The 24,919-nt window shown below is 38.0% G+C and overlaps 1 protein-coding gene and 2 pseudogenes across 1 annotated transcript; 2 read left to right on the top strand and 1 right to left on the bottom strand.

Annotated features, from left to right (window-relative positions):
- The first annotated feature begins 799 nt into the window (after positions 1 to 799).
- Positions 800 to 3,214, top strand: LOC104445396 (annotated as a pseudogene).
- Positions 3,215 to 4,258: 1,044 nt separating this feature from the next.
- On the top strand, positions 4,259 to 7,582 carry LOC120292248 (annotated as a pseudogene).
- Positions 7,583 to 8,452: 870 nt separating this feature from the next.
- On the bottom strand, positions 8,453 to 11,405 carry LOC120291738. The gene is made up of 3 exons (XM_039309445.1): positions 11,388 to 11,405; positions 9,459 to 10,167; positions 8,453 to 8,767 (listed from the first exon to the last, which is right to left on the bottom strand). The coding sequence occupies exons 1-3, from the start codon at positions 11,403 to 11,405 to the stop codon at positions 8,520 to 8,522; spliced, it is 975 nt and encodes a 324-aa protein (XP_039165379.1). The 3' UTR covers positions 8,453 to 8,519.
- Positions 11,406 to 24,919: the final 13,514 nt, after the last annotated feature.

Raw genomic sequence — 24,919 nt, 5'->3', positions numbered from 1 at the left:
GTTTTACAGTAGGAGTCATCTCAAGAATAGAGGATTATGTTTGTTTTGTTTTTGTCTTTGGAGTAATCTATTTTATCCATACTAATAAGAATTGTGTACCGATAAAAAAAAAGATTAATACTACGAAAAACTCCAAATTGATATATTTATGACAAATTTATTCCAAATAATTTTTTTGATTATTAAAAATCCTAAATCGGTACAATAACAATACATTTATTCTCCATTAATTTTCATTAAATTAAATTAATATCACAAAAATCAAAAATTAGTACGCTTGTATGACAAATGGAGGATAAGACCCCAAACTTATATACCCATCAATTGTTATATGTCATTCAACTTATTAACTGGACGATAAAATTTAATGAAAACTTATAGAAGATGAATTTGTCGCACATTTAATAGTTGAAGGTCTTTGGCAATCAAAAATTTAATTAGAGATAAATTTATAATAAGTGTATCAATTTTTGTGGTAATAATCCAAAACTATTTCCTTTTCTTTTTTAAAACAAGAAAACTATTTACCGACTAAAAAAAAAAAAAACTATTTACGAAACCTGACGTTTTTTTTTTTTTTTTTTTTTTTTGAGTGTGAAAAGAAAAAGCCATGTGAATTTTATTTTATTTTTTTTTTGGTGGGAAAAAGCCATATGATTAAAAAACTCAAGAAGGACGCGAGACCAAAAGTCGAGTTCGCGTGTATTGTCTTGCGGAATCGCTTTGCCACCATCGACCTCGTCCCGAGCTAGAAGCCCCTTCGACGTCAATCGTAATTTGTCGAAGACGAGGTATATTCTCTTCGATCACGAGCTTTCCGATTTCTTTGTTGACTGCGAATTGTTCGTTCTTGGTTCGGTTCTTCGATACCCAGAAATCGTTCGATCGATATTTGATCAAAAGCAACAAATTTGTCATCTGGGTATGCTTAAAAGATTGGCTTTGATTGCTTTCGTTGCGGTGGTAGGTGAGTCTGTGCTCGCGGTACATTTTCGTGCTTGATTCTTGAGAATTTGCCCGGATATGAGAGAGAAGTGATTTGGGAGTGGCGAGAATGCGCAAGATATATACCCAAATGTTAGACAGCATAAGGCATGATTTTCTTTTTTCTTTGAGCTTTTTGATATATTGGTTCACTGTTGTTCAATTTTTCAGTTGAATTTGGTGGAAATCAGATTTCCTGTAGCAGACTTAATTCGGGAGGATATATTGAAATGCAGGTATTACTGATTACTTACGGCTACCAGCTCTTTGTTCCACTGTTTACACACGATGGGGAGTGAAGTCTATTGTTTTCAAAATTATGCACCCAGAATGTGATCATTCTTGAAATTTTTTTTCTTATGGCGAAATTTACACTAGGTTATCATATTTATGTACCGAGTAAGTCATTTTGCAATGCCGGTTATCTCATGAAGCAGCAGATTTGATCTCCTGCAATTATATACATGGAGGAATTGCTTTCTGCTTTTTTCTTTATGACCCCAGGTTGGTTGTGGATCCTAATGTCGACGTGTGCTTATATTTGTAGACATTGAGGGCAAGGCTGTTCAAGGAATACAAAGAGGTGCAGCGAGAGAAGGGAGCTGATCCGGACATTCAGTTGGTTTGCAATGACTCAAACATATTTAAGTGGACTGCTCTTATCAAGGTGAGATTGAATGGCTGATGGGGGTAATTGTCAAGGAAATGGTGCTGTTGCTCATATAAAAGATATGGTGATTCTCTCTTTCATTAGGGACCATCGGAGACTCCTTTTGAGGTGGTGTTTTCCAGCTCGCATTTGCTATACCTGAGCAGTATCCACTGCAGCCACCTCAAGTTCGTTTCCTGACTAAGATATTTCACCCCAATGTGCACTTCAAGGTATAATTTTTTTGTATAGGAATGCTTATTGATGATAACTTAGTTGGAACTAGTTGCAGTGCATGCGAATAGGACAAAGGGTGAACTGATTTACTGTGTTGTTTGGCGATCAATGTTTCTTCTCATCAATATCTATTATGTTCAGAATCAGAAACTTGAAAGAGTTGCTAGTTTTAGGTTTTGATTTATCTGGCACTTAAAAATAGATAGAGGTGCAGAAGCTGAGAATTGAGACTTCTTTGACACTTTGTCAGGAAACAATCTTGACCTGTTTTTTTCCAAATTCTGTTTCCAGAGAATCTCTGCATGAATAGATTTTCTGATAACTACTAGCTTGGGAAAATCAACAGAGATACCTGATGCATAAGTATGAGATGCTGTAAGTGTTTGTTTGACTAATAGATTGACATTTTAATTTACTTTATACAGACAGGGGAGATATGCCTTGATATTCTGAAGAATGCATGGAGTCCTGCCTGGACACTTCAGTCTGTTTGCAGGGCTATAATAGCTCTCATGGCCCACCCTTAGCCTGACAGCCCACTAAATTGCGATTCAGGTATCAATGAGTTTTTTTTTAAAAAAGATATAACATCTGTATCTAAAAACTCATTATTCTTTCATTAGTACATAAACCTCAACCAGAAATTTCCTTACCTAAAGTCTTTGTAATGCCTATTATCTAAGTGGCCTGGTGTTTAATATTTGTTGCTTGCACCTCTTGCAAGGAGTGCATACTCGTATGCTTGCATGTTCACTGTTTCATGATAAAATGTGGCAGTGTCGCTTCCTTAATAATATCTAGTTGAATGTTGTCTCACTTACATTTAAACTATGCAGAGTCAGGGCCAAGAGCCTAAAGTTGGTAGAGTCACCTTTCTTGGTATAAAAATCTTGATTCGGGGTTTCCTCCACCTTCCCACCTTGTGAATACCACAACAAGAACAAGAAGCCATTGCACTTTATGGAGTAATATTTCCTCCCCTCAGCCAAAAAGAGAAAAATGAAATTCCCTCTATACCACCTGGTTACAGGAAAAGAGCAAAACTTTATAGCGTAGTTCATATGAGAACAATCATACTCCATCCTCCTTGATATTGACATAGACTAGTTGTATCAGTGCCAAAGAGGAGTGCCCTTGACATCTTGTGGGGATTCTTGATAGGCTGCTTTTAGAACGAGGTGCAAGAGTGTCTTTGATTGAACTTTTCTGGAAATAACAAGGGTGAGACCTTTGTAATTGTTTGACAAGTATTGAGAGAGAGCGTGAGATTTCAGTGGGAATCTTTCATGCTCCTTTTCCACATTTTGTTTCCTAATCCTATCTCAAACGATACTTCATCTCAAATCTTTATTTCCAATGGTCAGTTTGTTGGATCGGATATATAGGACAGTAGTGCTGCGACAAGTGATAATAGTTGGATGTCTTTGCCTCGATTGAGTATTCACATAAACACAATCTGTCATTCTGTCATTTACGCATGAGATTCTGGGGATTAGATGAATTAGGTATGATATGATGCTTTGATTTCAACTCAAACTCTATCTGTTAAGAACCTTGAGAGCTATTCATCTTAATCATTCATGCAGTCAAGCATTCTCGGGGTTTGTTGATTGCCTTCTGGTGGCCAAGATATTATATGGCATAAAAGAGATAATTTCAATAATGAGGTGATAGAGAATGGTAATAAAGAACAAATGCTTGTACTTGCTCAATGTAACAGTTGATGGTTATTTTTTCCTAATGTCCTGGTCCTGCTTGTAATGGTCGTAGTGTATTAGAAGAGAGATCATGTTTTCCTGAGGTAATCCTTCAGATGAGAATGTGGGGCCCCTGGGCAGGACTGCCTGCTCTGCATGAATCCACTGTTGTGTCGGTCATGTTCTTCTACTGCTGTCCTTAATACAACTCTTCACTCTGCTCGACCATGTGTGGTGAGGCAAACCTCTCATTTCCTTTTATTTCTCTCTAGGCAGCTCTCTTGCTCATGTTGCCGCTGAGCTCTTGGAATCATCTTTGATGGGAATTAGGCTCCTTGAAAGGCTAACTGTGAGATATCTTGTCTGATTACTCATGGGAGGAAATAAAAGATTAAATAAAAGAAGCTCTCACTCATCTGACAGGAATTGTTCACAGCCAGTGAAAGAATGAATTTGGTGCAGCTAAGAAGATGAGAATTATAAATAAAGCACAATTGCAGGGACTATCAACAGTTGATCTTCCTGAATTTGAATGAAATTTAAAAGAAAAATTCCCTTGGGGGTTGCCAAACTTGAAGGAGGTTCTTAGTTAACATTATTTTCTTTATGTCGGGTTCGGTTGAAGTGAGTTTATATCCCCACCTCTCTCTCTTTCTCTCTCCAGGATAATTCCATAACTCATAGGTGTGGAACTTCTTCCTAGCAGTCATTAGAAATGCACATGCTAAATCTCATAAGAAGGGATGGCTTATTAGTTCCAATTTGATCTTGTAATCCAGGGATGAATCACTTCTACGTCAAGGATTAGCTTTGAATGATGACTTGCAGCGTGTACTTGCCAAGCATGAAGTCATTGCTTCTGGAAGTTCAGTTCAGGCTGAGAAAACCCCGCCGGGACCATCTGGCACCATGACGGATGTCAAAGGTCCTCTACTTGATATTGTAGATAACAGCACAAAGCCTGATGAAAGGTAACTGGTTCATTAGTCATGATTGCAATATATAAACCCCAAATACTTGTTCTGTGGCAAATTATGAAGTTCAGCTGAAGTCTGTGAACTGAGCAGTGCTACTCTTATGATAAGTTGATATGGATATTTTTCGCTAATTTTCTGCTGTTTGGTAAAACTTGGTGGATATTTATACATTGAGGCTCCGTTTGTTTCATGAAAAATGACTGGTTTGGAAAATTTTTGCTGAAAATAACCATTTATATTGCTTACAGAAAGGAACGAACGAAAAATATTTTCATCGTCCACAAAAATGTTTAGACACAAATTGTTGTCGACAATGAGAACATTTTCTGTTGACTAATTATTTTAAGCAAAACAAGCTATTGATGAAAATGTTTTCCAAATCATGTATTTTCCGCAAAACAAACGTAGTGGAAATTTATCATCTGTCTTTTGATCCTCCAGTTGTCAAGACCTTGTCTGGTGCAACTTTTTCACAGCAGATTTGGCTGTGAAAAAGGTGTGTCTGCAGCTTTTATGAGCTGTTCGTCAAATTCTTTACTGCTGCAGTGCCCTTAAAATTGCAGCAGTTATAACAGTTTCGAGAAAACTGCCTTGCCCATTTTTGAGGTGTTGCAGCTGTAAAGGATATATTCCAAACATAGAAGTTACAGTGCTTCACAGCACAACCACCACATGTGCTACAATGCAGCCCACAGCTTTACCAGGCAGATCCTTAGTAGTACTATTGATGTGATTTAGGTCTTGAGAGAAGAAGAAAGGAGAGAAAGGGAGAAATGTACCAATGCATCTTGTACATGTGCTCATTATATATATGCAAGTACAAAATGATTGAAGCATGCTGCACTAAACATTTATCTTGTGGCTTAAATTGATCTAAGATCTCAAATATTTGCTGTTGAAACTTTGTGTCTAAAAGGCTGATTAAACTTTGGGAGATTGCTGTCCAACATTGTGCATTCGGTTCTTGAGTTCCGAGTGTTTCTATGTCTCCCAATTTGCTCATAGGATCGCTAGGGATCATACTTAAAAAGCTAGTCTAGATTGACAAGAGAGCAGCCATTTTTTTGGGTTAAACACCTGCTGTCTCTCTCCACTTATTACTTGAGATTTACACAAAGATCAGTTCTGTTAGTGTTATACAGAAAGAAATTTATTTGATACAGGATAAGCATGAGTATACATAAGAATTCGGATTTACTATAATAGAGTGTAAAATGAAGTTATCACGACATCACACAAATTCTATTCTAACGGAAAAGCTTTACGTGGTAGAATAAGACCATTTAAATTACAGACTTTGTAAAAATATTATATTTAATAATTGAATTTTGTTATATTTTTGTGCTATCTTATGAAAGTTAATATGAATATTATACTTGTTCTTGTGGATGTGATACTATATAATCACTTATTGATAATTGGCATGTTATATCCTTAATAGACTAATAATAAGATACAAAATAAGTTCCAAGTTCAGCAAACACCCAGGAGAGGGAAGTAAAACTGAAAATCATGTACATATGTGCATTTTACCTAAAAGTACCAGTAATTTACTATTAGAGGATCGGTGATGATCTTGATTTAAATTTTTAACTATTGAACACCAGTTTCTGGCCAATTGAGCCATAAGAAGTGGGATTTTCTGCAGATCAACATCAAGTGCCGGTACAGGATCCAGCTAAACTTGATCCAAAAATGGACCTTCTCAGTGGAGAGGACTACAGCTCTCCTAAGGCAGAGACTTCACTAGCACTAGTGCCTGTTGGACACCCACAGTCAACTGCATCTCAGTCACAGCAGAATGCACTTGTTCTTTTCGATGTGTTTTCGGACAGTAACAACAAGCCCAATACTATCAATACCCAGAGTGGCTATCCAACTACACAAAGCAATCATTCTACTCCTCAATTCCAACAGCAGCAGAATCTGCAAGCTCCACAACTTGGGGTTTATGCTAATGGCAACATGCCAAACATGGGATCAAACGAGCATGATCAACCACCTTATTCTCAAAGCTCTGTTCCTGTTTGGAATGGCCATATTGCGCAGCAGCAATGGCCTCCCTCTCCTGTCTATGGTGCACTTCTGCTTCTTCATCAGTACCTGACATTACTTTCTTAGTGATGCATATTTTGTCGGTTGGCTTGTACTGTACAACCTTATTTGGCATGTACTAGGGGCATGCTTGGTATTCTTTTACAGATTACTGAGTTGCTATGAGACTTAAGTCCTTTTGGCAAGCGTTGACCTCTTCTTTGTGGACATAGCTGAACTCCTAACAAACAATCTTACAATCTGTTGAGCCTACAGTTTTGTGGTGTTTCGAAGGTGCTCAAACTAGCGATTCGCTACCACCACCCCCTTGGGAAGCTCAGTCAGTGGAAAACAGTCAGGTGATGGGCACTCAGTACCCCCAACCAATGCAAGGTTCACAGGTGGTCATCCTGCATGCACAACCTGCACTGAGTGGATTGCATCTCCAGGTACCTTATCCAATGGGGAATGAGCAAGCGATGGGCATGTACTTGCAACCAGTCGCAGGTGGCCACATGCCATTGCTGAATAGCCAGGTTGTTCGGATAAACCAAATGGTAGGACTTACCACCTCAGCCCATCCAAGGAGGTCCTTATATGGGGATGGTTCCTCAGCCAATGCAAGTAGGTCAGATGGCTTATTTATATCCCCGCAAATGTATGGCAGCCAAGTGGCAGCCTACGGCTATGGCCAACAAGGTGCTCAGTACCTTGACCAGCGGATGTATGGGCTATCGGTTAGAGATGACAGTAGCTTAAGGAACTCTTCATACCAGGTGTCCACTTCACCATATGTGCTCCCCATGAAGCCTTCGAAGCCGGAGGACAAGCTATTTGGAGATCTCGTTGATATGGCTAAAGTGAAATCGTCTGCAAAATCTACTCCAAGCAGAGCTGGTAGCATGTAGCAGTAGTATTTGCCAACAATGTTTTGCTTGTTAAGCTGATTTCTTTTGATTTTCTTATTTCAAAATTTTCTATTATACATATTTGGCAGTTTCTTCTGTTTGTGGCCGTGTATTGGCACTACTTGTTTGGCATTACTTGTTTGGCATTGAGATCATGTACATTCTTCGTAAAGGGAAAGAAAAGGAAATCTCCTCGACCTTCTATCTCTTATCGGGGCAGAACCGTTAATAAGTGCACGTCATTAAGTCGATATAATTCTTATAGAATTTTGTAGTTAGAGTCGGTGCTACAGCAGATTTTTATGAGAATTTGAGTGTGCTGAGAGAAGAATTTGTCAAGAATCTTGATGAGCGGTTCCAACTTCTGATTCGGTTCCGTCTGGAACCTAGAACCTACCTTGGGTACAGGTTCCTTATTTTTTGAAACCGAAACCTACCACGTCAAAACCAAGAACCTGAAACCTACCCTCAGGTTCTAGGATCAGTTCCAGGTTCCAACAGTTTTTTTTTTTTTAGATTTGGACTATAACGTAAGCGCATATTTTACAGTAACTTCCCACATCTTAACATACCAGTGCCAACAAAACTGTATTTGTCTACATATAACGTACGCGCATATTGGAGAAGAGGCGCTCCGGCTCATATACAACTTCTCTACATATATAACACAATAGAGTTATGGTGCACAAAATTAGCTCATATACGCTCCAAAACAAGATGAATCACAAACTTCGTTCAGCGATAGCTTTAAAAAGGATGAAACATACATTTTTCAATCAAAAAGGTTATCTATATGATTTACCAAAGCTGTTTCTGTTGAGATTATTGACATAGAAAGGCTTCAAGAGTTAAGAAACTTGAAGCACACAGCTGTAATCAAACAAAACTGTATTTGTCTGAAACTACCATTGCTTTAATGTCTGGTCATGCAAGTAAAATGGGGAGAAAAAAGGCAATAAAAGGCAGTATTCCAGATAAACATGTGCTTCTCGGTGGGTGGCAGCAAACAGCCCAATATTCATCAAAAGAAAATTCATTTCCAGTCACTAGAGTTGCAGCAATAAGAGCTAAACAACATTGTCTGTTGCAACAGCCTCCCAACTATCAATTTACACTCCAAGTTCGTGCAGCATGGCAATCGGAGGACAGGAAAACAATTGGATTTATTGGGCACACAAGGATTTAATATTGCCTGAAGTCTAGTTTTGATGGTGTCAATTGGGCAAAGCGCTGCTTCAACAGCAACACCAGCAGCAGCACTACCTCCAGCGACAATGCCCTCTGCAGAGTCGACGAAACATAATCAGACAATCAAAGAAAACTAGCCTTCCCTTCGGTGAGTTTAACTAGCAATTAGTTCGCTGTCTCTAAAAGGAATAAAGTGAAAGCTTTACTAGCAAATGCATACAAGAGGAAACGTCTTTCCAATGACAAGAAAAAACGTCCTTCCCGTCGAGCAATCCCAATCGAAAACACGAAAAGCTAGTATTTTGACCTGGCAACTACACACAAAACTACTACAGTCATGACGAAATTTCTCATTTTTTCTTCCTTTGAGGATTACATTATAAAGCATTGCTATCAAAGCATCTACAGAACCCTCAAATTTCTCAGTCCTAGCTAATCGCTCGCTCCAAACAGTATAATCTCCCAGAGGAGTATTCTTGTCACTCGGATTCACAACATACATCAGCCAATCTCGACCGGAAACCCCTTCCCATCAAACAATCCCAATCCAAAACACAAAAGCTAGTATTTTGACCCAGCAACTACGCACAAAACCAGTACAGCCGCTGCAAAAATTACCCCTTTTTCTTCCCTTGAGAATCATCATATAAAGCATTCCTATCAAAGCATCTACAAATTCCTCACAGTTTGCTCAAAACAGATGATCTTCTAGAATCACATTTAATCGAACACCGTCATTCATAAGGAATCAAGAATTTGATCGCGAGAGGAGGAGATGAGGTACCGAGAGAGAGTTGGGGCTGGGTTGCTGCGGGGCGAGCGAGGGGAGGCTCGGCGGAAGCGGCGGCGGCCGGAGGCGGGCGGGAACGGGCGCTGCGTGCGTGCCTGTGAGAGCGAGAGGTAGGGGAGAGAGAGCGAAACTTGAGCGCCGAGATTAGAGGAAAGAGCGAGACCGCCGTGCCTGCGTCGCCGCCGTACCAGGTGGGGCACCACCGGCCACCCCTTCCTTCTCCCCCTTCACGTCTTGCTCGGCTTCTCTTTTGTTTGTTCTGGGTGGTCCCGTTGCCGCCGCCGTGGGAGCTCGGGCGATCAGGGATGCCGACTGAGGAGTGACGGCCCAGCCAAGGACCAAGACCACGGGTTGGGCTAAGCCAAGTCGACGCCCCAGTGGGTGGGCAGCCTGGCCGAGGCAAGTGGCGCCGCCGTCTCCGCCGGCCAGATCGCGGAAAACGGAGGGCGGTGAGAGATAGAGAGAGAGGGGGCGGCAACGTGCGAAGCGAGAGGTGTACAGGTTTTGGGGCGTGGCCTGCGGTGTCCGGTTCTTTTCTTCCTTGCCTTAAGTAACCGGTTCCGGTTCCAGTTCCGGTTCCGGTTCCCAAAAAAAAGGAACCGGAAACTGGAACCGGTCCCTTAGAACCGGAAACCGAACCGGACCCTCCGGTGCGGTTCTCCGGTTCCTGGTTCCCAATCAGGATGATACTTGGATTTTCAATCTAGCAGGATGATTGGCTTTTGATTTTGAGCATGCCGTCGTCGCAATGAGCTCTCTTATCTTCAGAAGATGTACTTGTCAGTGAAGATTGGATGAGTGAGTTTGTAGGTGTGTACATTAGAGGAACTCTTCTTCAGTAGGGGAAACTATGTCTTGCTGTTCTGATCTCATTTTTGTGAAATGTAAATTGCTTGGCTTTTAGTGGTGTTCTTATTATCCTATACTTGGTATCATCGCTATATTTGTAGAATGTTTTCGCCGAAAGTGAAGCTCCGTCGTTTTTCTTAGATTTTATGTAATCTTGGATTTAGCAATCCTCGGCAAAGTTTACGGTACAAGACCTTTCCTGGGGCTGCTGTCTATATATATATTTTTAAATTGCCCTGGAAAGAAACATGGGTGTTGTTTTCCATCAATGGTACTTCAAACTTTCATGATAGTGGCTAGATAGACCTTCCAGTTTGACCCACGACATTCACTTCAAGATGAGCGGTGATTCTCCCATGATCAGAGCAGGGACTGACTTCACTGCAGAGGTGACCCTTTCTTCTCGTTTTTGCTTTCACGACCAGGTACGAGGAGAATGACTTCATAGGGATTCACGGGTACAAAGATCCTGAGAGCGTTTGGATGAGACCATTGCGTAAACGGAGTGAAGACATTAAAGTACCTAAAGATGCTCCGGCAACGGCGATGCTTCAAGGGAAATTCTCCCATGCGCCCGATAGTGCAAAGTATCGGATTCGATGAGTCTCGCATGAGGCTTGCTTGCTCTATGGTTCATATGTGCTGGGGGTGCATCGGGTGTATGATGCAAAAGTGGCCCGTGATGCGAAGATGATAAACGACATACTTTACCCGTGAAGGAGATAGTAACTGTTAGAATCTCGACGTTTTTTTAATCCAATGGGTTAGCCAAATTTTAAGTACGCAAGTGCCCAAATGTGCATGATGACAACTCATTGTTTAATGAAAATGATCTTAAATAACGATATATTATCAGGCGCAATTACAAGTTTCACCAATTGAGTCACAAGTATCTAATATATTCACATTTAACAATTTTCCGCAAAGTGGTGATGAAAGGTTGTGTTTAATTAAGAAACATTTAAAACTAAAAATAAGTTGAATGATTTTCTTAAAATAAGTTAAATGATTTTCTTGTTTATAATTGAAAAACAATAATATAGGATTCAAGTACTTTTTTTTTTTTTTTTATACCTGTGGAACCCCGTACATGGGTCGGGCAACCGGCGGGTAAACCCCGGGAGCGACGCTAGCGGATGACCCACCACCCCGACGTCGCGCTTAAAATCCCGTGCGTCTCAAGGGATTTGAACCCCTCCATCTTGGGTAGATGTCATGGGGCTCTTATCCAGTTAGGCCACCATAGGCGGTGGTGGATTCAAGTACTTTTACCTTCGTTTATTAAAAATCTTTTAATTAATTAAAAAAATTGACTTTTTTTTATGCCACATTATCCATATTTATTTAACACCATTTCTAGGGAGCAACATTTTCAATGTTTAAATGCTCCTTAAACCTTTATATATTTTGTTGTTCCATGATAACTTTCACTCGTAACTTATACAGTTAAAATAGATTTCAATTAGCTAGAGCTAACAAAAATAGCACATTGATAACATTGCCAAATTACTCGATTTTCAATAAAAAAAAATAACGTTACTTTTTAATAGATGTAAGCAAATACCAATTACTGAAAGACAATTTTCAAAAACTCACCTCTTATCACATGATATGAATGGGATCATCATGAATATAATGAGATGCAATTGTCATTGAAATTGCACAAAAGTTTCAAAGGCTCTGAAACCTAATTATTAGTTTTGTGGCTAAGAAAGAAACTATAAGAACAATCAATAATTTTTCTGCTTATGCAAAGCAAAAAAAATAAATATATATCTCTCCTTTGTGATTGGTGAGAAATTCCCTTATGAGGTTTTGAAAATGATAAAATAATCATAGCCTACTAATATGTGTATTGATTATGTAGAATCAACTTGTCGACGCACAAATTAATATGTAGATGGAGTGTGGAACAGGTATCTCTAAAGGTTAGTAGTGCTCTGCTTCCATAGAAGATGAATAAGATATGAGATGTGAAGAGTATCTAAGGCTAGATGGGTGAACAAGTTGTGAGGTTCCTTAAAGCTTGGATGGACTAGTAGAAGGTGATTAGTTTTGTGGAACTAGAAGCCTGACAACATGCTTGGAGGGACTAGTATGTAGAATGTGAACAGTCAATTCAAGTGAAGGGTGAAAAGACTTTTTTATATTTGGATTATGCATTAAATAGTGAAGCATATAGATTTTCTAATCTTAGTACTAATACAATTTTTTGAAGCAGTTGATGCTGAATTTTTTAATGTTTAACAATAAAAAGATACTAAGGGAGTGAATAATAACCATTTTGTTTCTTTACTTTTCTATTCTCAAAAACAAGTTTGGAAAAAAACTTGTTTGATAATTTTTTTTATTTCCACGACAAATTTTTAGCCCTGAAAATAGGTTTGGCACAAAAATGGGAATTACAAATTTTTACTTTTCTATTTCTTGAATAGAAATAGAAATAAAAACTCTTATTATCGCTCGCCGTTGCCGTTGCCTGCCAGCCATTGCCTAGAAAAAGGCTTATCAAACGAGAACGGAAATTTTGTATTGTTATCAAATGCGTATCTTTACTCAAAAACTTGTTTAAGGAATATAAATTGAAAAATCTAAATTTACCTAGAAATTATTTCTAGGAGTAGAATGATTAGCATTCGCGCCTTTAGTATGAAATCATCAATTAGTTTCAACGTCCATTCGGCGAATTACCAAATTACTTGGATTTTCAATCTGGCATGATGACTGGCTTTTGATTTTGAGCATGCCGTCGTCGCAATGGGCTATGTTATCTTCGGAAGATGTACTTGTCGGTTAAGATTGGATGAGTAAGTTTGTACAGGTGTGTGTACATTAGAGGAACTCTTCTTCAGTAGCGGAAACTATGTCTTGCTGTTCTGATCTCATTTTTGCGAAATGTAAATTGCTTGGCTTTTAGTGGTGTTCGTATTATCCTATGCTTGGTATCATCGCTATGTCTGTAGAATGTTTTCGCAGAGGTGCCCTTTTCTTCTCGTTTTTGCTTTTACGACGAGGGACGAAGAGACTGACGTCGTAACGATTCACGGGTACGAAGATCCTGAGAGCGTTTGGATGAGACCATTGCGTAAACGGAGTGAAGACATTAAAGTACCTAAAGATGCTCTGGCAACGGCAATGCTTCAAGGGAAATTCTCGCATGCGCCTGATAATGGTGAAGCATCAGATTCGATGAGTCTCGCATGAGGCTCGCGTGCTCTATGGTTCACTTGTGCTGGGGCTGCGTCGGGTGTATGATGCAAAAACGGCCCGTGATGCGAAGATGAGAAACGACATACTTTACCCGTGAAGGAGAAATTAGCGATTACAATCTTGATGTTTTTTTAATCCAATGGGTTAGCCAGATTTCAAGTACGCAAGTGCGCAAATATGCATGGTGACAAGGGACAACCCATCGTTTAATGAAAATGATGTTAAATAAAGATATATTATCAAGTGCGATTACAGGTTTTTTTTTAATTAAGAAACATTTAAATAGCTAGAAATAAGTTGAATGATTTTCTTAAAACAAGTTAAATGATTTTATTGTTTATAATTGAAAAACAATAATAAACATATTCAAACGGCGCATAGAGTGCTGCTAGGATTCAAGTATTTTTGCTATCATTTATAAAAAAAAAAAGAAAAAAACATTCATCTCGCTTTTAATTTATTTAAACGTTTTCTTTAGAATTTTTTTGTTATGCCAAATTATCCATATTTATTTGACACCATTTTTAGTGAGCAACATTTTTCATGTCCAGATGCTCCTTAAAACTTTATTTATTTTATTGTTCCATGATTACTTTCACAAGTGATTTTTATAGTTAAAATAGATGTCAATTAGCTAGAACTAACGAAAGTAGTAAAAACGCCACTAGTTTAATAGACGTAAGCAAATACCAATTGCTGAAGGACAGTTTTGAAAGGCTTACCTCTTATCACAGGACATGAGAGGGACGGTCATGGATATAATGAGATGCAGTTGTCATTGAAATTGCACAAAAATTTCAAAGGCTCTGAGACCTAATTATCAGTTTTGTGGCTAAGAAAGAAAATGTAAGAGCAATCAATATCATTTTTCTGATTATGAAAAGCAAATAAAATATCTGCTTTTAGATTTGTGAAAAATTCCCTTTATGAAGTTTTAAAGATGACAAAATAATCAAAGGCTATTAATATGAGTATTGGTTGTGTAGAATCAATTTGTCGGTGCACAAACCAATATACAGATGGAGTGTGGAACAAGTATGTCCAAGGGTTAGTAGTGCTCTACTTCCATAGAATGTGAATAAGATATTTGACGTGAAGAGTATCTAAGGCTAGATGGGTGAATGAGTTGTAGAGGTTCCTTAAGGCGTAGATGGACCATTAGAACGACAACATGCTTGGAGGGACAGGTATGTAGATGGTGAACAGTGAATTCAACATGAAGCGCGAAAAGACCTTTTTTCTTTTTATGGATTATGCATTAAATGGTAAAGCATATATATTTTCAAATCTCAATGCTGATACTATTTTTGAAGCAATTGACGCTGAATGTTTGAGCGTTTAACAATGAAAGATACTAACTCTCTCGAAATAGAAAAAAATAGGAAAATAAATTGTTTCTTAAGATAAAGGAAGGCGAGTAAAAATTGAACAAGATGGTTCTCTTTCTAAAGCATCTTTTTCAAATAAAGTGAAACAATTACTTAGACAGAGTAAAAGGAGAAGAAGAGAAAAGTATTCCTCCTAACATTAGAACTATAGGATCGACATGAACGCTAACAGAAAAAAAAAAAAAAAAATCGATAACCGGATTGTACCATAGGCAAGGCAGGACTAATGGCTAAAAGGTAGAGTAAAACAGGACTTTGATTACTTCGACGTTTAATCTCCAGTGACAAGGCTTACAACAATTTCAATAGCGATGGCTTCAGAAGCTACTTGGTATTTCATCAGATGAACATTAAAATTGCCTTATTAAATGACGATGTAGATGAAGAAATTGATATGGATCAAACCGGAAAGCTTTGTAGAAATTGATCAAGAAGATAAAGTCTGTAAATTGAATAAATTCTTCGTATGGACTTCAACAAATAGCAAGACAATTAGTCTAAAAAGTTCAAGTGAGGGATTAAAAGATTTGGCTTTAAAAGTAATAAAGCTGAAAATTTGTGTTTATGCAAAAAGTCACAAACAATGGTTGTATTGTTATTACTCTTTATGTTGATGATTTGTTTATTTTTGGATCGGATTCGGAAAATTGTTGAGGAGACTGCATCTTCCATTAAAAATAGTTTTAGAGTTCAAAACTATGAATGTGATTTTGGGAATAAAGGTCATTTGAAAAGATAATAAAATATTTTCGAATCAATCACATTAGTGCTTAATAAATTTGGTTTTCCCAAATGTAGACCAAGTGAAAAATAACGATAGACAATTGATCAAAACAATGTCTTATGTATGTTATGAAATGCCACAAGACCGGATATTACATATGCACTAGGAAAATTTGATAGATTAATGGGACATTTATAACATAAAATGCATCATGCATTCTTTCACGGTGGTTCTTCTCCTTCATTTGAGCGTTATTGGGACGCGAGTTGGGCTTCATGAAAAATCTAAAACGAAGTCCACATGCATTGCATTGTCTTCTATAGAATCCGAGTATTATATTGCCATGTCATTAGCCGGAAAATAAATTGTTCGTAACGAAGAGTGCCATTAAGTAAGATTGAACTCAATTGTTCGTAGCGAACTAATCGTACAAGTGGAGCGAAAAATGGTGGTTGCGCAAGCTTCTGATGGGGTTCGCCTTCACGAGTGTGGAAGTCATGGTCGCTTCTGATGGGCCGTGGTAATGTTCTTAAGCTCTCGCGAGGCTGAAATAAGTGCACGATCCATAATGCACAGCCTTAATAGAATCGACAAGCCTTGTGCAATGTAAGCGAAATCAAATTTGCAGTTTAAGATCAAGGTTCGTCCTCTCAACTGTTACATTTTGTTTCGCCATAGGTTCAACAATATCTACTTATGGTCCACGCCTTGTATCGATACACAATATTTTCCTCGGAATAATTCTTCCTCAGAAAAAAGTGGGGGAATGTCGTATTTTTCTAAAATGATTTATTAGTTAGTTTAATTTATTTTGTTATCGAGAGTTTTAAATTGTGTAGTACTCATCTTGTCTTTTAGTTCTTATCCATTGGTTAGTTTGTTGCTTTTTAAAATTGGGTTAACATCATGAAAAATCATAAATTGATATTGTGATAAATTTACTAGAAACAATTTTTTTGGTTACTTCAAACTAGTACAAGTATGACATATTTACTATCAATTAGTTTCTGTCAAATTTTATCATGAAATTATTGAATTGAATGCCATATGGTAATAACGCAGTTGACGTGGCAAGTTCACGTCGAAATCCATAAATCTCTCTGTTTCTTTAGTCAGCTCTAATTTGAAAACAAATAAAGCTTATTCTTTTTCTCTCAAAGCACGAAAAGCCCTAGATTGTCTTCTGACGAATTTCGTTGATAGAGTTGGAAGATGACGTGCTTCTCTTCGGACCACTTCCAATCGAAGCCATCGAACATCTTAATTCGGTGATAACAAGCGGAGGAAAAAAAAATCAAAGACGAGAACATTATCAAAGATAAAAGTGAGCTCTAACGAGTTTTGATGCATAATCACGAACACAAAGAAAAAAAAAATGGAGTGTGCTCGATGAAGGGAAGTCAAAGAAAGGTAAGAGTGCTTTAAGGAAGAGAAATATAATGAGTCCTATTTGTTTTCAAATTAGGGTTAATTGAGAGAGAGAGAGAAATTAGGGCTAATTGAGAGAGAGAGAGAGAGTGTGTGTTATGAATTTTCACATGAACTTACTACATCAACTAAGTTATCGTCATGTGTTTTCCAGCTTAACAATTTCACAGTAAAAATTGACGGAAGTTAATAGAGAGTAAATTATGAATCTTCACATGAACTTATTACATCAACTAAGTTATTGTCATGTGTTTTAACAGTTTCACAGTAAAAATTGACAGAAGTTCATAGAGAGTAAATGTGTCACTCGTGTACTAGTTTTGGGTCTTAGGTGACTCAAATATAAGTTTATGGTAAATTTGTTATATGTTTATCAACTTATGATTTTTTTGTGATCCAAATAATTAGTTTATGGTAAATATATCACAAATGTAACAACTTATAATTTTTCGTGATGGTAATCATTCAACATTTAACAATTTCATAACATAAGAATTCAAAGGTTATCATCGAACAATTGTGTCCATTAGCATCCGCATCGTCTCTTTTATCTATTTATCCATGGTCATCTTCTACAAAACTAAGAGATAACCATTAACTTTACGCTATCATCTATTCCTTCTGTTGGAGTACAACACCTAATATAATAATAAGAAGCCAAAGAGAAGTGTGCTGCAGCGTCACTTCGTAAACCGCCAAAGAAGAGAATTCTTGAAGAAGCCACAAGCTGATTAAAAAAAGAATGGGCACATATTAAAATAATATTATACTTGTTGCTGGAGTCTTCAAGAGCAGGAAGCAAGCTTCAACTTAAACGTGAAGGAAAAGAAGACAGCCCACAATTGTTGACTCTTAACCAAGAAGAAAAGTTCAACTTCAACTCTTGCACGTTGAAGACAATGGCGGTAGAGTTCAGGCGGTGGAATCCAGGCGGTGGAAGATGTCTATAAATAGGGCTTGGGAGTGCAAACGTAAAACAGGCCAAAAGGCCTCAAGGTGAAGGAGCAGGCCTAAAGGCCTCGAAGAGAGGCTTAACAGCCTCAAGCCACCACAGGCAGAGTAGGGAGGCTTAGAGCCTCAGGTCAACAGGCCAGGGAGAGGGCCTCACGTCACACGCAGGCGGAGAACTTCAGGCCAACAAGGAAGCCACACGTATGTGAGCTTCAAGGAAAGCCTCCAGCAGTGAGAGCTTCGGAACAGGAAGTCACCAGGTGCAACGGTGAACTTCAAGAGAGAAAGGCACTGCAGCCTCAGTAGCTCTGTATGAGCGAGTTATCCCTCCGTGATCGAGAAGGGAAGAAAATAGAATAGTTGTTTATGTGCATGTATCAATTAGTTTGAGCATGTGATTGTATCAGCTTACTGAGTTTATTTTGAGTCTTATATTTCCGCATATTTTATAAGCTGCGCACTCTACAATTAATTTGAGTAGCAAAGGGTCGCATACCCTACAATTAGTTCCAAATCGTTTTGGTTCCAACACCTTCTTCCCCTCTTCATCCTCTTCATGCTTTCTCTATATTGGCTTTCACTTCGAGGCTTGAATCCCATTCATCATTTGCTAGGTCGGCAGACTAAGCGAGAAAGAGCGCATGAGCACTGTATCCCAGAGACCGGCTTTCTATTGGAGAGGACTGCATTAGGTCACGAGTCTTATCGGGGAAATCACTGTCTTCGTCAGGAAATTTCATCCCCTAACACATGGGTGGGTCATCTATGTGGGCACTGTTTGGCATCTTTTGTGGACTTGCATCTATCAAAAGTGGACTTTCCCATCGTGAAGATGCCGGACTAAACACCTTTTGCAAAGTTGTGTGATTCGTAGACACCAAAACAAAGGACATGTTACGTGGTGGTGAGAGCCTCCTTGCCGTCGCTGATGACCAGAATTTCTTCAACACAGTTGTAAACTTTTATTGAAAAGTGCAATTGCATACTAAATATCTTACTGAAAAGTAAAAGCAGATTCTACACCTTTTAAAGTGCGATTTGTAGGTGATTTTCAATATATATATACTTGTGCAAGTGATCCAATTGTGATCAAGTATATACTTGTGCAGGTGACCTTGATTAATAGCAGTATTAATGAAATTTGAACATGTGATTCAAGTTCCCAAAATAATATTCGACTCCCCAACTATCTGAGCCAACTTTAAGGGATTGAATCTAAGGTAGATGTAATTAACATTAGGCTAAAATATATTTAACCTCCATCACATTCTATTATATGACAAACCGTGTCTATCTTTTCATCTTGGGTAAAAAAAAAAAAAAACAATTTTGTTTATAAGAGAGGTACAAATTTATTTGGTTTTCTTTCAGATTCCAATTTCTAACCCACCTAGGAGCACAATCCATGGGAGGTCCACAAGAAGTGCAAGGCGCTCTCATATATTACTATTTTTTTCTTAAAAGGCAGGATTAACACTGATTTTGTCATCAAAGTGGATGAGTAAAAAAAAGCAAAGTCATTTTCTCTGTAATGCAACGGAAATCATGCGTCCGCCTCCTCCTTGGCTCCATTTCTTGTGGAACTTGCATCAATGTTCGTTCCATTCATCTTTGGAAAATTTTTAGGTGCATACTTCTGTTTTACACCATTTTTACACTTGATTACGAAAATGTATCATAACATCACTTTGCTTTGTGATGTTTCAATAACTAATTACTACGACCCGTCCTATGGTTGTATATTACGACGTTAGCGTCCGTTAAACTAAGAGATCGCCATTAAGGCTACTCTATCCTCTGTTCGTTCTTCTCCTATTCGTCCCCTTCATGCTTTCTCTATATTTGGCTATCTCTTTAAAACAGAAACTAGGCGAGGAAGATTTAGAGTCTGAACATTGTTTCCTAGGAGGCGGATTTCTATCGGAGACGACTGCAGTGGGTCACGAGTCTTATCAAGGAAATCAATGTCTTCGTCAGGAAATTTCCTCTCTTTCTAGAATAACCCAACACATAGGTGAGTCATCTACGTGGGCACCGTTTGGCATCTTCTGTGGACTTTTATCTATCATAAGTGGACTTTCCCATCATAAAGATGCCGAACTGATTACCTTTGGCAAAGTTGTTTGATTCGTAGACACCAGAACAAAGGACATGTTAGGTCCAGGCCGAAAAAAAAGAGGACATGTTAGGTGGTGGTAAGGGTCCTTGCTATCGCTGATGACCACAATTTCTTCAACATAGCTGTAAATTTTTGTTAAAAAGTGCAACTGCAATCTAGAATTGAGTACCGAACATCATACTGAAAAGTATGAATAGATTCTACGCCCTTTAAAGTGCGATTTCTAGGTGATTAGCAAAAAATGTTGATAACAAGGACTTCAAATTCAATATATTGACTTTGAACAGTTAAATATTCCATTAGATAAACTTTATCCATGACGGCAACGTACCTTTTTTAAGGAAAGAAAAGAAGAAAAGGAAAAATTGCGGAGACTAGGAAAATATATTTTAAAAATATAGCTGATTCATAAATCAAATTATAGCAAAAAGAAAAAGAAAAAGAAAAGTAAGGCATCCGATTGCAAGAGACATTAAAAATATTTCATCTGGACTGCAGATCTCCAACGGAGGTTACGACTTCCATGGCTGCGGCTTCATTATGAAGGGAAAAAGATTTCATTAGAAAATAACACTTACGATCCATTTGGTTTGAGAAAACATTTTTAGGTCATTGAAAACAAAAATTGTTTTAGGTTTCCATTTTTTTATTTTCACAAAAACACTTTTGGTAGAAATATCTTTTTTTTTTAATGAAATGGAACTAAGAATGGGATTGGCGTATTTTACATAACATATCACAATTTATCAAATTTCTATAATATGAGCCTCTTGAAAAGGAATCTATTGATTTTTTCCCAATTGGTTGGATCGTAGGTACAATGATTTACTTAACGGGTGAGATCTCTTTGTTCAAATTGGCGATGGGTCAACTGCACCAAGGAAAAGAAAAGAAAATAATAGAATAAGCATTTGACTTCTTCCCATGCTCCACTTGGCTCAAGGGATATAGCTCAATTGGTCGAACTCTACTCTTATAATGGGTCGTTGCAAATGAGTTTGGAGTTTCTTTATATACTACTCATGTTGTTTTTTTTTTTTTTTCAAGAAAGCAATGATAAATTTATCTCACCAACTGAAATTTAATCTTTTAAGTAATCTTTTCTTGATGATCATCTTAATTAGTGGAATATTACTTAAGTCATCTAACAATATCTTGTTCTTTTTGGCTATTTAAAGGAATTCGTTTGCCCGTCATTAATATTAAATATCATTAGAATTTCATAATTATCTCGCATGACTTTATAAAATACAATGGAACAAATTTGGAGGAGGAAACCTCTTGGAAGCTTCTTGCAGTTCCCGATTGGAAAGAATTGACTCGTTTAGCTTAAAAAAAATGATTCAACCTTCCAAAAAGCTAGAGGACTTCGGTTAACACGGAGATTGCTTCAATAAATGATGGATTTGTGCTCTAAAGCATCCAATATCACGTCTTATTAAAAATGGAAACTCGATCGGGGCCCAACTGTTTTGGAGCTACGTTTTTTTTTTTTCCCTTTTGTGCGTGGCATTTTTATAACTCGTATGCATGAGTGTAAAGGTCTAACTACTTGAAAACTCATGAAACACTTTGTAAGTCCCACGACTAGTTAAGTTTGGGTTTTTATATGTATAGGTGGCTTCAACTCAGAGCAGTTTTGATGATATTTTGATGATATCTGAACATATGACCTCCAATTTCTAAGATTAAAAATATTTGATTTAGGACACGCATGATAAAAATTTCTAAAACAAATTTTTATTCTCTAAATAAGTTTCGAGTAAAGTTAAATATGTTTAATAATGATTCAAAATTTATATTTTGGAATAGAAATTTGTTTGATAACATAATTATATTTCTATTTTTTGGGGTGGGGCAAGTGTCCAGTGTGTCACGAGCGGCGGGCGGGCGAGCGGTGGCAAGAGTGAATAATGAATTTTTTTTTTTTTTGTTTCTCACTTTTGTGTGGGGTAAATTTATTATATGTTTATCAACTTATGCTTTTTTGTGATCTAAATAATTAGTTTAGGGTAAATATATCACAAATGTAACAACTTATAATTTTTCGTGATGGTAATCCTTCAACATTTAACAATTTCATAAAATAAGAATTCAAAGGCTATCATCGAACAATTGTGTCCATTAGCATCCGCGTCGTCTCTTTTATCTATTTATCCATGGCCATCTTCTACAAAACTAAGAGATAACGATTAACTTTACGCTATCATCTATTCCTTCTTCCCCTATGCATCCTCTTCATGCTTTCTCTATATTGGCTTTCACTTCGAGGCTTGAATCCCATTCATCATTTGCTAGGTCGGCAGACTAAGCAAGGAAGATGAGCGCATGAGCACTATATCCCAGAGACCGGCTTTCTATTGGAGAGGACTGCATTAGGTCACGAGTCTTATCGGGGAAATCACTGTCTTTGTCAGGAAATTTCATCCCTTTCCTCGAATCCCCTAACACATGGGTGGGTCATCTATGTGGGCACTGTTTGGCATCTTTTGTGGACTTGCAACCATCAAAAGTGGACTTTCCCATCGTGAAGATGCCAGACTAATCACCTTTTGCAAAGTTGTTTGATTCGTAGACACCAAAACAAAGGACATTTTACGTGGTGGTTGATATAGCTAGTATAAACACCTAGAGAGGGGGGTGAATAGGCGCACAAACAATTTTTCTTGAATACGGAAGCAATTCTTAATAGATTGAAATACGATCGGGGTAAAGAGAGTAAGGAAGAGAAAATTAAACACAGGATTTATAGTGGTTCGGCTTATTCCAAGCCTACGTCCACTCTTCCGCACCGACAGCCCACCGGTTGATTTCACTACGATCAAAAGAGAAGTTACAAGACACTTTGCCTTGATTCCACAAAGTGTAGATGTTCTACCACACCTCCTCAAGGTCTCTCACAAATATAGACTCTTTTGTATACAAGTATTCGCTCAAGAGATTTATCTAAACAAATAGGAGCTTGGACTTTGGAATTCTTCTATCGCGCACACCTCGAACAACTAAGAACGACTTCCTTATATACTCCTTTATGCCATCATATCCGTTGGCACTTACCAAAGGAATTCCTCCAATCTACCCGTTGGACGGAATCAATTAGGAAAATTGTTCGAGTTATTAAAGGAACGTGTTGATAGCCCATCAATCGTTCGCCCATACAATCGGGATCTCGGTTTCCATAAGTAGAACCTTCCAATAATACTTAGACAATCATCGAATCTTCAGTCATTGAATCAATCTTGATCAATCAAAGGATTACGATACGTCTTCTCCAACCCACGAGATCTTCTCCGGATGATAAGGTTAAATCCCGAACAAACCATTGATTATGGATAACCTTTCTTCAACGGATTAGAGATCGTCAACGAGGATAGACTTTGAGTCTTGAGTCTTTGTCCGGAAGTCTTCAGACTTTAACCGACGAGTCGCAGACTTTCGACTAGATCAAGGATACGTTTTGTCAACTTCAAAACTCTTCATGAGGATTTCTCCAACAATCTCCCTTTTTGATGGTGACAAAACCTTCCGCAGATTTGGATAACTTTGACCCGCAAAACATTTCTCAAACACATATGCATATCTTATTGAAATAAATGGCTAATAGAATAACACTAGATTCTGCAACCACAGAAAATAAGTTAGTCCAATATATGATTAAGCCATTCATAAGATATCAATATTGATAAATAGAAGCAGTCAAGTCAAATCCAAGTCTAGGCAGTTCTTATCCAGACACAAAACACAGTCAAATAGGTTCAAACCATAAACCTCAAATTAGTCCAACAAAAAGTTTAATGAATGAAAAGAGTTTTTGAATCAAATCTTGCATCTCTCCCCCTTTTTGTCATCATTAAAAAGGATGAGATGAAGTTTAAGAATGCTTGGGAACACGGACAAGCTGGATATCTTCCATAGACTGAACGATGCCTTCCAGCCTCTTAAAGTCTTCCTTCAGCTGTACAACCTCCTCACTCTTGGCATTGGCCTGATTCTGAATAGAGAGGGCTTGCATCTTATCATTCAATGAACAGGAAGAAGCTTAACTTTCATTCTTCAAGCTTTGAACTTCGCATCCCAAGGCATAAATCGACCTTTCATCTCCAAGAGAATATCATGATTCTCGCGAAAATCTGCTCCATTATCAGTCTGAGTACTTGCTTCTGCTCGTTCTGATGGAGTAAAAGCAGACGATGGTGGATCAGCATAATCTCGCAGGTTTGGCGATGAAGCTTCATGACCTTCCTCTGGAAATTGAGATGCATAAACATCTTCTGGGTCTGCAGGCGAGCGACTGACTCCTTCACTTTCATCTGGATATGAAGATGTCACTCCTTTCTCCTGATCTCCCCCTGTTTCTATGCCTACAGGTGTAAAAGAGATTCCTTCAGGTTCACCTTCTCTTCTTTCTTCTTCAGGTCTTTCTTGCTCTGCTTCTTGCTCTGTTTCTCTTTCTTCATCTTCCTTCTCCTTTGCTTCTCTTTCTTCTTCTTCCTTCTCCTCTGCTTCTTTCGTCTTTTGTTCCGATTCTTTCTGTGGAACAGGACGACTTAAGTTCTTCAATGCCATTGCAGAGATGGTGATGTCGTCGTCATCATCTTCATCCTCAACGAGGAGAGCTCTTCTTCTCTTTGATGGAGCAGCCATGGGCTCCTTCCCTTTTCTCTTAGCAGCAGAAGAGAGTTGATGAGACTTGGCAGGAGTCTTCTCCTTGAATTTCTCCAATTCCTTGCTCAGTTCCTTCAAACGCATTTTGGTCACCATTTTCAGTCTTACCACCATATAATCG

The sequence above is a fragment of the Eucalyptus grandis genome, chromosome 3 (assembly GCF_016545825.1).
Source record: "Eucalyptus grandis isolate ANBG69807.140 chromosome 3, ASM1654582v1, whole genome shotgun sequence".
NCBI classification, from domain to species: Eukaryota; Viridiplantae; Streptophyta; class Magnoliopsida; order Myrtales; family Myrtaceae; genus Eucalyptus; species Eucalyptus grandis.
This window is presented reverse-complemented; position numbering and strand designations above follow the sequence as displayed.

Coding starts and splice junctions, on each gene's coding strand:
- LOC120291738 (XM_039309445.1), bottom strand. Junction 8,768..9,458: donor CCAGCCCCAACTCTCTCTCG/GTACCTCATCTC, acceptor TCGACTCTGCAG/AGGGCATTGTCGCTGGAGGT.